The sequence below is a fragment of the Pieris brassicae genome, chromosome 3 (assembly GCF_905147105.1).
Source record: "Pieris brassicae chromosome 3, ilPieBrab1.1, whole genome shotgun sequence".
Taxonomy (NCBI): Eukaryota; Metazoa; Arthropoda; class Insecta; order Lepidoptera; family Pieridae; genus Pieris; species Pieris brassicae.
Window position 1 is genome coordinate 2,434,138 of NC_059667.1, and position 17,107 is coordinate 2,451,244.

General features: G+C 33.2%; 1 protein-coding gene across 1 annotated transcript in view; it reads right to left on the reverse strand.

The window, feature by feature from the left end:
• LOC123707498 (nephrin) overlaps window positions 1–17,107 on the reverse strand; it is a 354,939-nt gene that overhangs the window by 229,615 nt on the left and 108,217 nt on the right. Inside the window, exon 3 of the mRNA XM_045657591.1 lies at window positions 2,616–2,751. Coding sequence (XP_045513547.1) covers window positions 2,616–2,751 — 136 coding nt within the window. The remainder of the gene's footprint in view (window positions 1–2,615; window positions 2,752–17,107) is intronic.

Below are 17,107 nucleotides of genomic sequence, written 5' to 3' on the forward strand. Positions count from 1 at the left end.
TTTAACATTATTTGTTTTTTTTTGTATGTAAGATTCCTTCAGGATAACGTCAGTCGGAAACGGTGGTATTATATAAAAATAGCAAGCCAACAATTGAGTGACAAAACTACACTCGAAAATCAAAAACTTCCAACACAATTCAAATTTCATACAAGTTAATAGTACGGTGCAAGAAAATTATAGTGAACTAATTAATTCATTTAGTCCCTAGTGTCGCGCGTTGCCAAAGTTACCAGTTTGCAAATTAACTGAGACACGTACGTAAAACGATATCGCGGTGCTGAATAAAAGATGACGAATTCACACAAGAGAGGCGCTTGCGAATATGTAGTGCCTCGGTCAAATGGAACCTTGCCCTGGATTTTCACTGACAACCCACTCGATCTCTTTGAAATCAAACTCTAACAACCGAACCCTTACCTTAAGTAAACAATTGGGTACGAAATGTTACAATAAGTAATACGATGCAAATTCACATGTAAAATAAACAGGGATAATACGAGACTTCGGGACGCCCAAATAGAGTAATCATCGCAGCCCGTATACACCATTTTATTAAGTGCGTTGCATTTGAAGGAGGAGATAGAAAGAGAGGAGCTTCAATGCAACAATAGTTCCTGGATTAAATTTACACATATGTATTTACATTTTGAAGCTATATTTCTTTTGGCGCGTTAGGAAAAAAATATGAGAGAAAATTTTTACGATGCGCGCGCACACCGGCACCAAAAACCAACACCCTGAAGTTAGCATAGACAACTTTTTAAAATGAAAAATGTCCATTTCTTTAATTATATAGAAATAAATAAATAGAATTTGTGATATTTAAATAAACTTCATTTAACTAGGTAATGCGTTACTTTTGTAAGTATATCTTCTAACGCGTGTACACACACATGTTTTTTTACAAAAAAAATTACTTATACTAAATAATCCAAGAGTCCCAAAATAAATTTCGCTATAACTCCATCGGGGACTTAATGTGGAAGATCGAGATGCCTCGATCAAGTGCCTACAACAATCTAAAAGATTGCTTCAGCTTACGAATAAAGGCTCTCTTACACCAGAATGTTGGGGCTTTTCAACTTTTTGACACCTAAGGCCAAGTGAGAAGTTGAAAAGGCAAAACTATTTGAATTAGTGTGAGTGCTCGTTACTCTAATGCGCTAAATAGTGATAAGTGGATACAAAATAATAATGTAAGTAGAGTTATTGAACACTTTCTAATGTTAAATATCCTTTTTAGCAAATTATGTTAGTTTTACATTACTTATTAATCTTAAGTTAAGCTAGATCGTAACGTTAAATTTATTTATTATGTATTTAAAATTGTCTTTGTGCAGAGACAACAAAACCTTCATTAATTTTGGAGCTATCAAACTTATACTAGACCTTTCAAATTATCTAATCGTTAGTTTACGAACGAGTCATATTATTCCACTTAGACCGTCTTAATAACACGTCAAAAACGAGTTTGGTTTTGATATTTTAGACACTATTTTCTACTTACTATTAAATTAAAATAATTTACTATTAAAATAGTAATAATATTCTAGATATACATAATGTATACGTTAATAACGTTACACTCGTGTTATTGGTTCAATGAGCTTTCCCCTAGAGTCTTACGTGGGAGTAGTGTGTGTAATAATTGCCCTCAATACTGAATGGTAGCTGGAATGCAATTGTATGAATGCATTATTATAGTATTGTATACAACTTTGCACAGCAGTGTTGACTCAGTGGCGTTAGCGTGCGACAATCATTCCTGAAGTTGATTCCCGGCCATGTGGAACCAGCTGCCCAGTTCGTAAGACGCCAGCAACGCACTCCAGCCTTCTTGCAATGTGAGTATCATTTTACATCAAGTCAGCCTCGTGATCGTTTGCTACATAAAAAAGCAATGGACTTTCTATGTGCGCATCTATCACTCGTATAATAATAATCAATGGCACTACAACCTTTTTTAGGTCTGGGCCTCAGATTTCTGTATCTGTTTCCTGATCATTTGTTAATGGAATAGGTAAGTAGGTGATCAGCCTTCTGTGCCTGACGCACTCCGTCGACTATTTGGGTCTAAGGCAAGCCGGTTTCCTCACGATGTTTTCCTTCACCGTTCGAGCTAATGTTAAATGCGCACATAGAAAGAAAATCCATTGGTGCACAGCCGGGGATCGAATCTACGACCTCAGGGATGAGAGTCGCACGCTGGAGCCAGTAGGCCAACACTTCTCAAAGCAGATGTGAAGCTGATCAACTTGTCTGATAAATCTGAGTGCCTTAGTTATGTATTATTATTATGTTGGGTAGTTGTTTACTTTAGCTCATGACCCATATACTGACGCACACAGGCCTAAGTCAAGGGAATACAGTTTTTATTATTATTATCAATGCAACTTAATGAATCATACATCGGAGTTAAAGGATAGATAAGTTCATGTTGATTCATTCATAAGCTTTGTATTACTCAAATATATTGGAAATACTCGATCGGCCTTTGGCACTCAAATTATTTGTACATGTGTATACAATAATTTTTACTTATATAAAATATCAATCTTCCCTATATTACCACATATATATGTATGTGTTTACAAGTAAATTTACAGACTTACCTATAAAGTGGTATCCCAGCATCATCTCTGAACCAGAAGACCATGTAGACTTTATCATTGGCTGCAGTGCCGAGGTCACAGGGGAACTGTGCCACCATGCCTTCTACGGCTTGTACGTCCACGGTTCGGACACCCGCTGTAGGAAATAAAATACTTTTAGAATAATATATAAAATCACAACACGCGTAAAAATTCTCAATTTTATTACAAAAAATATCTAGATGGGCAAATTTATTAAACAGAGGGACTTAAACTAACTTGCAAGTATGTTGATGACTAATTAATAATTATAAAACTAGTTAAAATAAGCGTCGGCAACACTTAATTTAGACACTGGAATGATATTCTAAATCCTATCCCATAATCATATTCATTATAAACCGTTCCTAATACAGTTATAAAATATTAATTCCAACTTAAACTATATCCCCCTCGGACAAGCAAAGAAGCTGGGGCTGGCTGCAAAGCAGGAGAAAAATAATAAGTGGCTCGAACTTCGATTCTCCAACTTCAATTTTGTTCCCTTTGGAGTATACTTTTGGGCCGTGTGGTTCAAGTGCACAGGCTTATTAAAGATTCAAGTCGGTGCTTGCTGGATAGTACTGGTGAACCCAGAGTTGGTGCTTTCCTAGCTCAACGAATATGTATCGCAATACGGCGAGGAAATGCTGCCGACATTAAGGTACACTGTCACAAGGAACAAACGTTTTAAATTTGTTTTAATTTTCTATTTTATTATTTTTATTATTACTATGTTAGTTAAGAAAATTGTAAATAATGTTTATTAGATTATTATGTTAAATAAATAAATAATATTAAACTATAATAAATATTGATCCCCATCAAAAAAAAATACATCTGAATTGCACGGTTCTGACCGTTACTCATGTCATCGTAAACACACAGAAAAAAAACTTATTTTAGTAAATATTAGTAAAGTATTTTAGTAAAAAAAAAACCAATTAGATAAATTTCGAAAATTTAAAATTGACAGACACAACTCCTTAACATTACCAACTAATTGGTCTCGTTTCAATTGGACAAAGAATCGCAAACAAACGTATGTAAATGTACTTCAGAGTTGTCACATCTATTCAGGAAATACAAAGAAACTCGACAATAGCTCTCCAAGAGCCGCCATCCACACTCGTTACCATACTAATGGATGCCGGGTCATGTTTATTATAGTATTGTTATTGCCCCTGTATCGGAAACTATTGTCTACTTGCAGAGGTTTAGCTGACCTATAAGAGAACAGAATGAAATAGGTTTATATGTAAGTGTAGCGTCGTCCTCTGCAGAACTTTATTTAGAACAAGGGAAATAACACATTCGCTAAGGAACAATTTTTATAGCTTCATACGGGAGTGTTTAAGCACGTAGATATTCTCTTAACTTTATTGTATTTGAAACCGTTACTTATAAATACGCACAGTGTAGAAATAACTTGCTAAACAATAACATCATGGTCCTCATTACGTCAAAGCAATTAATTATAAAAAATAAATAATTGACGGTTAACGATTGAAATAGAAGATTTTAAGCTGTTGGTGTCCGTTACATGGGCTGGTGATTTATTGGCTGCGGTAGATGTATTTTATGACCGTAGGTTTGTTTTGTTAATATTCGATTCCAATTATACTCAAGTGATTAATATGGATACACAGACTACTATCAACATGATTACGGACACAGGTTTCTACCATGATTAACTAACTTAATATTTTATAGAATCGAAATAGCAATATAACTACCGGCCTTTAAGATTTTTGTTGATTTAAAAAATATAACGTTCGTCTATTCTATGAATATAACTCATACTTTTGTTTAGCAGTACATTGTTTCCCCAATTAAGTTCCACCATAAATACGAGCACAGTTCAATTTAGCTCTGCGAAGACAAACGATTCAATATGTACATTTATGCATAATCTATAATTAATCATAGCGATCCGGTCTATTCTACATAATCCGGATATTCCTACGCTTTGTGATCTAGAAATTAATTACCTCAATAGTTGGTATTGAAAGTTACTGTAATAATAAAGATAGATAGATCCAATTATAAGGTTCTATTCTTGCAGCTTACGGTGGATATCTTAGGCGAATATTAACGAAAACCGGAGCCGCGGTTAATACAGTGCCTTGGGTAGAATAAAAGTCTACTATTATGAGTATCGTATAGTGAGCAATTATTTAAATAAATATTACATAGTTCTTAGTTTTGGTAACAAACAGGTTTAAATAAAAACGTGGGTATCTAAATAAAATACCGGCGTGATAGATTTATTTTAATAATAATCTTTACTTAATTACATAATATATACAGTAAATATGTATACATTGGAATCAAATATAGAACAGAAATTTAAAAAAAAACAGTGAAATAAAAAGAAATACAGTTTCCAAAATGCGTTTGAGTTTTGAAATGTATTTTATCGAAATAAGATGTCCTTTACTGACCACTTCTTTGTTACAAAATATGAGTAAATGATATACTGAAGCCATGATTGGAATTGGATTGGATAAAAAAATACAACTACAAATGTATACAACTACACAGAAAATATAAAATGAAAATATGATAAAAATAATGTGGGTGCGTTTGAGATTCCATAACATCATAAAATAACCAACCATCCAGATCAGAATAAACAATTGTTACATTTATAAAAAAGTTTTAGTTGTATACTTATAAATTTTACCATAGCTTCAGACAAATAAATAGGTGAGAGATCACAACAGGGAAAAGTCGGGTCACATATAAATTGGCTTAGACGGTCTATGCTACATAAACTTAGACAGAAGCACGGCATTGGTGACACTGATATACGGTGACGCTTTTCTTCTATGACATTCACCTTGTATAATGTAGTGGGTTATGGGAAATTTTGAGTTGTCCCTTCTCTAGTACCTCCTGGATTTGATCTAGGTATGTATACCATAAGGCTTACATAGCTCAAGCTGACTTCACTATTCAATGTGGCCTTGTATATCTTACTTGTAAGACATCCTTGTATCCTTGACATTAGGTCGTTTTTTACCTATACAGTCAACGATGTACATATAATGCGTATACTATGCTATCACATTATTTAAATAAACTTTAGACTCAATATTTATAAAATACTGTCTTGTATTGTTCCGAGTATATTTCGTTAGTTATGGTAAAATCTGTTTATACGCATTTCCGTAATATGAAGTCTGCTATTACCTATTTGCGGCGATAGTCGTAATGCCACAGCATAATCACATAGCTCGTGTGCGTGTGAAAATTGACAGATTACCGCCAATTTAGGAAAACAAAATTACATTTTGTAATTACCAATTACTGATTCATAAATTTTAATGATGTTTATGGGACTACAATCAGATTTATATGGGCATGATATTATTTTTTTCGCATACAAGGGGACGGAATAGGCTTCCCGAAAGTGTAATTAGTACACCATCTTTGAACTCTTTTAAAGAGAGGTTGAATGGTTTCTCCAGATCTCCAATTCGCGCGCATCAGCTTATTGAGCTGCTATATACATGTGTGCGTTTATATACATAATAATAATAACATAATAATAATAATAATAACATAATAATAATAATAATAATAACATAATAATAATAACATAATAATAATAACATAATAATAATAACATAATAATAAAGTAATTAGCCTTTAGAGCTTGTCAGCTATGGGAGTCTAGCATACTTATATTACAGACACAGACTATGTATGTGTTATTAATGACACATATGCATTAGGAACAAATAATATTCTTGTTTACTCATTTTAAACAGAGTTATGACTCAGCTTGTTGCAGACATGGCATAGGGTTTTATTCAATAGAACAGGGGCCAGAAGGGTAGGTAGGAGGCTCACCTGACGATAAGTTATACCACGGCACTCCTTGGGTAGAATGCCTGGCGAACCCTGAGGGTCCATAAGGGCGTGTGAAGGGCTGAGTTATTTTTAGTGGGTGGTGTCTCACTACCCCTCTGAATAGCAGAGGGATTTGAGTGACCAAGCCTCACAGTCCCCGCGTCAAGATGGATATCCGTGGCGCGGGCCTGCGTATGCGCATTTCCACCACATATATAAAAAATACCACGGCCCATGGTCACTCACACTGCCCGGGTCTTTAAAAATTGGTACACTCTTTTCTTGAAGGACCCTAAGTCAAATTACATGCACTAAATTTCAATTTCAAAGTTTTATTTTATACTTGTGAAAGTTTAAAAAAATAGTAAAGTATTTTATTAGTTTAAAAGACATGCACCAATATCATGATTAACTAACAAAGCACGTTCATCCGAAATTACCTCATACATATAATTTATTTAACAGCTTGTATGATGTCGACATTACAATGTTTACGAGTAAACTCTCAACATTATGTTAATCATAACTAGGCATTCTGGGTACACATTATTAAATTTATTAAAACATTTTTCGTCTGTTTTTGTAGAACCTAAGATTTCTGACAATTAATCTTATAAGCATTTTATAAATTATGTATGAATTTTATTATTTATAAGATGTGATAAGGAGCATGATTAAATGGTTGCAGGTGCTTACAAAAATCTTGGCGATTTAAAAGAGTAACGATAAGTTTATTGCCAATTCTGGACCATTCTACGTCCTCAATTTGAAACAGATGTTAGAAGCATTATTTTATCATTCATAATTGTACAATAAGTTGCATAAATAATTGATATGTGCGTGTACACACGTAAGAAGTGAAACCTTTATGACCTTATTTTTCGAAATATGATCTATATGCAATTGTTTACAGAAATTGGTTTTATAATGTTAAATTAGATAAAGTTTAACAAAAGGCTTTTATTATCATAGACATACTAAGATTATTACAGAATTTGATTAATTGTAATAGAATTATTACTATCATTGTTATCGTTATTATATATTTTTGTTATTTATGGTTTCGAATCTCTTCAAATCAAGGGTGGTAGGGACAAGAAAAAGATGGAGCGTAACAGAAAAAGATGACGCGTAAACGAAAAATGTGACGGTATTTGTTTTCCAACGCCTATAAAGAAGTTTCACTTTAAAATTACGGTGTAAAACTAGTATAATTATATACATTCAGTTACGATACATATCTTACAGTGTGGTTCAAACTGAGCCCACTAAGTGTATTGATGTCTGAAAAATATATCATTAAAACATACAAAAAAATAAATACATTATTCTTCACAAAAAAATCTGTCACGAATATTTTTTTATAACTGCGCAATCAAACCATTTAAAGCGACAAAAATTCAAACTAATTACGTCAATCGATAAAACGCCATTCCGGTATCCATCAAACTAACACGATCTTTGTCCGGCTCTGACTGCGCCAATTAACAAATGGAGTGACACCGCACTCCATGCCACTTTTAATTAATGTACGGATCGATGAAACGCATTTGATGGACATACATTGCTCGTTTAGTTCTGTGGTTCGATTTGTGAACGCTTGTTTTATCGTTATGAATAGATAGGCCCGTGGGCCACGAATATATTAGTTGAAATTGATGAGCATGAGACAGCAATGGCCTGCTTTATCAACACAAAAACATTTGTAAAAGACTTATTTGACTTATTTATTATTTAATACCTTTAATAAATTACCATAGTACCATACTGTTTTGTAAATATTAATGAAAGTGCATGCTGTTATTTTGCCTGTTGTTGCTAAGCGTATCCTATTTCATAATCACTAATTGTTTCATTAAGAGCAGTGTTGGCCTAGTGGCTTCAGCGTGCGTCTCTCATCCCTAAGGTCGTAGATTCGTTCCCGGGCTGTGCACCAATGGATTTTCTTTCTATGTGCGCATTTAACATAAGCTCGAACGCTGAAGGAAAACATCGTGAGGAAACCGGTTTGCCTTAGACCAAAAAAAGTAGACGGTGTGTGTGTCAGGCATAGAAGGCTGATCACCTACTTGCCTATTCAATTTACAAACCATCATGAAACAGATACAGAAATCTGAGGCCCAGACTTAAATAAAAGGTTGTAGTGCCATTGATTTATTTTATTTTATTGTTTCATTAACTTGTAGTTTAATTAAAAGGGATGACGCAGATTTTATAGCCAGTTCTTTTCACGCGCTGTATTTATTTGATTTGTTATAATGATAATTAAAAGAGGATGAGTATACATGTATGAATATTTTCACGAAATTATTATTGGCTTTCAATTAAAGCCGTAATGTATAGCGCGAACGTGCAAATGTGCAAATCCCCTGTTATTACCTACGAGTCAATACAAAAATGGGATTCGTTGTCGGGGTTTTATTTTTCAGCTTATTGAATTTACTGACTAGCCGTGTCATGTGGTTTTGTCTGTCACTGATTGCTTTAAAAAAGCCTTATTTTTCTGTGGCTACTGTTTGGTACTATTTTGTTGTGAATCTAAATATCAAATGATTGTATACGAAAAAACTACAAAAATTTCCTATTAAAAATTCAACGGTTAGGTTATAATAGTCTTCAGACAAGTTGTTCGGATTAATTCCTGTAGCTGAGTTTCACCATCGAACATCAAGGCAGAATACGAAATATAGTATGGTCTTTTGTTAACATTGCTTTTACACATTAAGAAAAACTCTTTTTGAACGGATTGAAGCTATGTATTATAATGAAAAATTTATCATTATTTACATAATTTTTAATTTTAATTTTTTCCGACGTTTCGCGTGTTTTTCAGAGTGCGGTACGGTCACGGTGACTGAAGACAAAAGGTGTTAAATGTCAAAAGTATCACAGCTGCAGAGAAAGTTGTGTTATCTGTATTTATTGCCCCGAAGATGATACGACTAAAAGATGACGTCGAAACGTCGGAAAAATTTAAAATTATGTAAATAATTATAAGTTTTTAATAATTATACATAGCTTCAATCCGTTCAAAAAGTGTATTTCTTAAGAATACGAAATACCACCTCTGAGTGTTTCTTAACGCTGTTTTTCCGCGCACCACCTCTTTGTGGAACCAGCTGCCCACTGAAGTATTTTTAACTTCGAACCAATATTTTTAACTCGGTGAAGAATAATATCGTCAGGAATTCGGCATGCTTTAGACCCAAAAAGTTGACGGTGTGTGTCAGGCACATTAGGGTTAATCACCATATTGGAAATGATTACAGGACAGAAATCTGAGACCCAGATCTAAAAGGTTTAAGCGCCATTGGTATATATTATAATTACTATTATATCGGTTAGGAATATTGTGCCCTCCTTTTGATTTAATTATGTTATATTTTTATTGTAATGTAACGAAGTGTTAATTAATAAATAATAAATACTTTATATTTGTTTGTTACTTAATGAAAGAGAATGTGGTTATCTTAGATTACTTAAAAAATTATAACAAAGTCAAATAACTTGAATAAAAGTCTGAACACAAACAAATACTCAACAAACAGGTTGATATTTAAAAATATTTAAAACTTAATTGAAGTTATGAGTCTCGAAATATGAAACGTAAAAGCAATATCAGTCAACTTATTTTCCAATTACACAAATGGTTTCAACACGGTACGAAATTATATGAGCTCGATAATTATACTCTTGCAATTCATTTTAAATTAAAATCTGTATACGATGCAGCGAAAAAGGTGTATGCTCAAAATACAAGAAAAATATGTCATTAATTTTAAAACTTTTATAAGACAAAGTAAGATGCCTCTTTTTTTTTACAGAAAAGCTTGGACTGGTTATTTACTAGTGTATTATGTCTCGATATCCAATATTAATGTACTCTAAAATCGACTGCTATACCAGTTCTTGCATTTTTTTACATATGATATACAAATTGCTTCTGCAGTCTGTTAATGGTAATAAGCCAAATGCACAGTATTTTACACAAAGATAAATAAAGGTCAGTGATCAGGAACGCTAAAAACTTATTAAAACTCAAAGTATAAAAGAGAAACATTCCAATTACTTTAGAATATACCTTTAGATATTTTAATTACCTACAAAAGAAACAATAGCCTTCACCAGTGCGGTATAATCTCAAGATTGAAATAAAAATAAATAAAATATTTTGTATTACATAAAACTATCTTGACATTGACCGCCTCTCATCAATGAGCTCGTAGGTTCGATCCCCGACTATGCACCAATGGACTTTATGTCTATGTGCTCATTTAACACTCTCTCCAACGGTGTAGGAAAACATCGTAAGGAAACCTTAGACCCAAAAAGACGAAGACGTGCGTCAGGCACAGGAGGCTTTCTCTATTTGTCTATTAAATTAACAAATGATACTGACACAGATACAGAAATCTGAGGCCCACACCTATTTTCTAATCTTGATGAATGATTACGGTTAATATTTTACATACTTAAAACAAGTATAAACACTCCACTAAACTACACTCCTCTTCGACTTATTTATTCAACTTCATTGTGTAATGCTTGCGCAATATACAAAATTCGGTGCTTATTTAATAACAAGAGTCCTTGACAAGTATTGTTTTAATCTCCATGTCCTAATGTTGGAATAATATAAACAGTATAAAGATACTTCCAACTTAATACACCGGCGAATGTCGGCCCCAAGCAAGGTGCGCATTTAATCATTTCAAAAGCAGAACATCTGGTTAAGACATAATTCCACGAAATTTAGACAATTCCAGCTGCTTTTGTTTCTATCGAATAATTAATATTCATGATCCGTAAAGAACCGTTTTATGATACAGCAATTTTGAGTAATTAATGACTGGTATCATTGGAGTTGAATATATATCTATTGTCTTCAGTGATTCAAACGATTTTGTATTGCTTGAATTATTCTGGTAATTAATTAACTAATGAACCAATTATACCTCGTACTTGATTTCAATTTATAAGTTTTAGTAAAGACGCGATTAACGTTTATATTTTAAATAAATAACACAAAGGTTTATTATAAGTAGTCAGGCCATAAGTTCTGTTTTAAAGGAAAATGCATTTTTTTCCTTTTTAATTATTTTGAATTTGGAACACGTATATATTATTTTAAAAACTTCTGACGATTTTGCGCCATTTATACACATATTTTTTGTGTTAAATATCAAATTACAATATGGAATTTGGTGTTAAAGAATAAAGGATTGCAGTGATTGCTTTTTTCACACTTAAACTTGCACATATGTTTGTATATAATACTATCAACAGATACAACAACTCTTCGTTAAAGCTAGAATTCGTCAAACCCCCATTAGGAAGCAGAATCCCATTCCCGCTAGGATTCTGTCGCGTATTATAGAACAAGTGAAGCTCGGTGCTTATCGTCGATATACAGGACATGCCCTGAATCAATCTTAACAATTAAAGCACTCTATCGATCAAAACGCCTTCACGATACGCAAATCCTATTTACCGATGATAAAAATTTCACAATTGAAGAACACTATTAAAAGTCAAATACTTGCTCAGGGAGCTAAAGAAACTGCTCATTTGGTTGGAAAGATGCAACGTTGACCACATTCTGCGTCAGTGATGATTTCGTGGGGCGTATCTTATCCAGTCACAATACTAACATATCTTGTACTTTCCAGCAGGTTTATGAACCTGGTCACAAGGCATGAACCACCCTAAATTGACTTGAAACCAACTTTTAGAGGATATGGCTTGCTCTAAACGATACGGCGACATTGAGTCTCTTAAATAATCTTTGGTGCAAGCAGTAGCGAATCTCATGAAAACAATGAATCAAAAAATAGATTAAAGGCGACAACTTTTACGAGTATACACATACTCCTCCAGAAAAGCCAAAGGTGGTCATTTCGAATAAAATATTGTTTTTTTTCCATATATGATATAAAAAAACAAATTTTTTTAACACAAATTATTGAAGATTTTGGCATCAGCCGTTTAATTTCGAAATTAGAGCCCGCTTGGTTCGACCGCTCAGGCAAATTGAGAGTTGCCCTCTTTGCTTGTGTTTATCCACTGCTCTTGTGGAGCGGACATTTCGCACAGAGCCCCCACTAGCGGTGTGATTTTTCACAGCCTCCTGATGCAGGACGGCACTGGGGCGGGCCCTTGGTGTGGTGGAGCTGAGGGCCGTACCGACCAGTACCTGTAGTAGTAGTATTTATAGCAACCCGAAATTGTGATTTGCATACAGAGTCAAACAGCAGTCGTAGAAGCAAGGGTCAAATTACTTTAATATTAATTGACTTAAATATCTACAAATTTATAAACTGATAAATAAGACTGACGTTGTTCATTTATGAGCTCTGTGACGTATGACACATGACACAATCGCCATTACTCCGACATATATTGCGGTTAAAAATTAATTAGTTTATCGGAAAGATTTTTTGGATTATCTAAGCCTATTTAAAAAGTAGTTTGTATTGTTTGTGAGACTCACAGGTGAGTGTGTGCAAGCAGATAGCTAATTAGTGCCAAGTACTGTCTAATTGTCACTTAACAATGTCTAATATCTGCTTGCTCGCTTGCACGCATGGCTACTTGTATTATAGTTTCCAGCTGCTGGCTACTTCATTAAATGTACTGTTTAAATAATCAAGAATATGTATTTTGAAGTTGCTCGTTAAACATTAATAAAAAACCGTTTTTATTGGTATTTTGTTTTTTTTTAACGTAGTAGTTCAATAAGGTACGAATTTTCATTGTACATAACAAGGTCACTTTAAAGTTAAACACTTTGTTGTATATTATAAGAACTTATATTGCAGCTACTACTTGTTTTATTACCCAACTAAATAAATCTAAAGAACGGAGAAATACTTTTTAGGTTTCGTTAATACTGTACCACCGTATCGCATCTGCTGTTATTTTATGGTGTATACATTATTTGAAAGATAGAGAATCATAAGAAAAAAATAAAGGTAAAAATGTATCTAAAACTTTATACGTAACCTAGTAATTAGTACTAAATGTAAAGTTATTTTTAGAAAAGCCTTCAATTTCTATTAATTTATTTGAGCATCTATTTCAGTCAGCAAAAGTAACACTTTAATTGGTTTACCCTTGGCAATATTTTATGGATTGATAAATAGCTATACAACTTTTTAAATTAATTGACTTCAATCTCTTGAAAATTCCAAAAATTATGTAATTATGTTTTATTATTTGGCCTTATAATCAGGCTTGACGTTACACTAATGCGGTACGCATTGCATGACTTAAGAGATAAGTGAATCATAAAGATGTGTTCCTACAAAAAATACCCGGCCTCACACACCTAAAAATGTATCTTTCTTTTTTATTAAATTTTAAGATGTAAAGGACTACAATAAATAATAAAGTTAACTAATTTCTTTATCAAGAGGTTGAGACTTGAGGAGAAGATATAGAATAAGAAAATAACCTATAAAATGTTCCACACATTTAACACGATAAAAACATGTTTACATTATTCACGAGATAAAAACTTTTTCTATTAACTGCCACTAAACAAGCAGAACTATGTTTAAATAGAAAAACATCCAACTATAATGATATAAGTTTTTATCAAAAGACCGTATACTGGAACCTCGTTTAACGATGCTTTTCGTATTATAATCTTGAGTCCAAACGTCTTATGCAGTCCAGGCTTTTGTGTATATTTGATAACTAAAAGATCTTAGGCTTATTTATTATAAAACGCTTATACGTTTATAACTTGTAATAAAATATTAATTTACTTAATGAAAACATATGTTAACACTTATAAGGATCAAAGTCGTGACTATACTCGTGCCGTATCGATAACCTAAAAGTGTCTCTTACCCTAAAAACCTTTCTGAGGACCTGACGCGATTGTTTTGTAGGGCGTAATGAGTGGTATTACCATACCGAATATTGATTTTTGACGTTTTCCGGTATATCAAACCTAGTGTCTAATTTCATCATTTTGTTTGTTGTTTTAGCAATAGATAGCATTGTGCATGTGTAAAACGCGATGGTTTTAGGGGTTTAAGAGTAAAACTTAACCGGAGCGGTTGTGTATAATCATTAAATTAAATGGTTTGGAATTGTGACATGTGGAGTGTCATTCCTTGATAGATTGTTATTGTTCACTTAGTATTCTCTATTCTCTCTAGTTCTCGTTATTCGATAAGATTTTTATTGAGATGACATTAAATGGGTTGACGGATTGGATATATAACAACACAATTGTACATTGACTTAGGAGATATTCTCACCCAGTGTCCTATATACGTTGCAATATTTGCATTAATGTTACCAGTTATAAAGCACTTAGATGATAATCGATTTCTTAACCTAAAAGCATACTACATAAACCAGGGCGGGTTCCATCAATCTTAATAAAGCAAGAGCCATATTTTTCTTCGTTTTCAGGCGTGGTGTGTCAATCACGTTGATAGACCAGATCAAAGGCGATATGGACGTCCGGTGAACAAAGCGTTTGTTGGCTTTGTCTTTCGTTTATATTGTTTGTGTATCGCAATGTCATAGCTAACCCTTTGTAGAGTATTAAAGTGAGTCGAAGTTAATGGATTACATGTATTAATTTAATCCTGTATGAGTTACTTCTAATCCTATTCATTGTTATAGGTAATTGTAGAACTATGGTGTTTTAACCCACAGTAAAAATGTTTTTTTGGATTTGTATGGCCAACCAGTAGGTCCGCCTAGGTACCGCAGTCTTGATAGAGTGGAGGAAGACCGCTGCAGCTGAAAGTTAACAATTGGCGGGACAGGACAGGGACTGGAAGTGTCTCATTTCAGGGGCCAAGATACTTTTGATCGCTAGCTCGGTGAGTGAGTGAGTGAATGTATAGGTTTATTCAAATAATATTTACTATGGTTTATAATTGTTTAAGGAGCGGAACAGTGAAAAATTATTCGAAACCTATAATTTTCTTTTCAAGTTTAAAACATATAATACGTTACGCGCTATGTATAATAAACATAGATTTGGTGATATATTTGAAGTCGTATCGAATGTCAAATATGTTTAAATTCGATTTCTTTAATTAATTACGACCATTATATACCAAATAAATAAATTATTGATAAATTACAAATGGAATTGAACGCAATAAATCTGGGTTTTTTTCTTTCTGGGTTATACATTTTGGTTGGTTGAAAAAGAAAGCCTACCTTAGTAAATTGATTTTCGACATATCTACATTACTAATCTATAATGATGTAACGGGTCGTTTCGTCTGAGATTTCAAAGTATCACAAACTTCACCAAAGGGTAACAAAATAAAAGGCAACTTCATTACTAGGCAAGGTGTCGATCAACATTGATGAACTCCTTTGATGCCAGTTCGAAGCCTTCAATACCTCCGAGGCGCTACAGTGAAACGATATTCACGTCTAGATTCTAGTGTACAATTATTTCTAGTTTATATTGCCTTTCAGTGCTATATAATGAAATTAAATCAAATTGACTAAAATATGCCTTATCAATTATAAGGTATAAAACACACTCTTATTACAATATTATTCAACTAAATGAATGATATTACTCCAAAAACGAAAACTAGATTTCATTACTCTACTAGTAACACATAACTTTTCCTAGTGCCCGTTTAAGCCTGCTTTCCTATTTCACCCAGTTATTTAGAGTCACTTTATGTTATGTATTTAAATGAACCCGACTGGGAATGTAGGACCGTGAGGAAGTTATTTCATTTTGCGAACCACAAGCGACAGAGGCGATTATTTGTAATGCAGCTACTGCACTTGTTTAATCTAACCTCTAACGTTCACAAAGGAGAATTTTGACAGTGACAGGGCAATATCCGGAAGTCATTGTGGTTAAGATTTTTGAAATAAGAATGTTCGGATTAGGATCTATGAATAGACAATAAACTATGCCTGCGGAATATTACATGTCGTGCCAAAGACCGTGATGTGATTAATTATAACCCTTCCTTTCGTATTGTTTTACATTAATAATCTGCTATATGCTTCACATACGGCTTAATTATTCATAGATTTCAAGTTTTGTTTGTCAAAAATTGTACAATTTAAACAAAATTAATTTTATTCCTAAACATAATATTATTTATGGAAGTAAATGCTACAGTATATAAAATCAATTAATTTTCTATCGTCACATAAATTTCTGTTGTATTTTTTAATAATATAAGTAGTAATCTAAGAATGAACTAATCGCTAAAACGTTCTTTGTAATATAACCTCAAAGCTTTATTCGAGTACAATTTTCTTCAGCAAAGCTCTTTTGACTCCAGAAAACCTTCTATTACAGTCGCTAAAATTGTGAGCTTTAATAAAAGAGATTTAAAATATTATATCGGTTTGACTTTACATTCTTATCATATGAAATGATCTTTTTTAAAAGTAATATTATAGAAGCCTCCTTTAATTGTCAGTCACACTTCTTCTTTTAAAACCTCTTCATTCTTGGAGGTTGGCCGTCAGTCTCGTGAAGAGTCTTGTCCTGTGACAGATGCAGAAATTCTTCCGCAGTGGCAATACCCTAACACTACGAAGTTTTCTTCTACCAACACCCCCTTTATTGGATTTACCCATTGACTCAACACGTGGCCAAA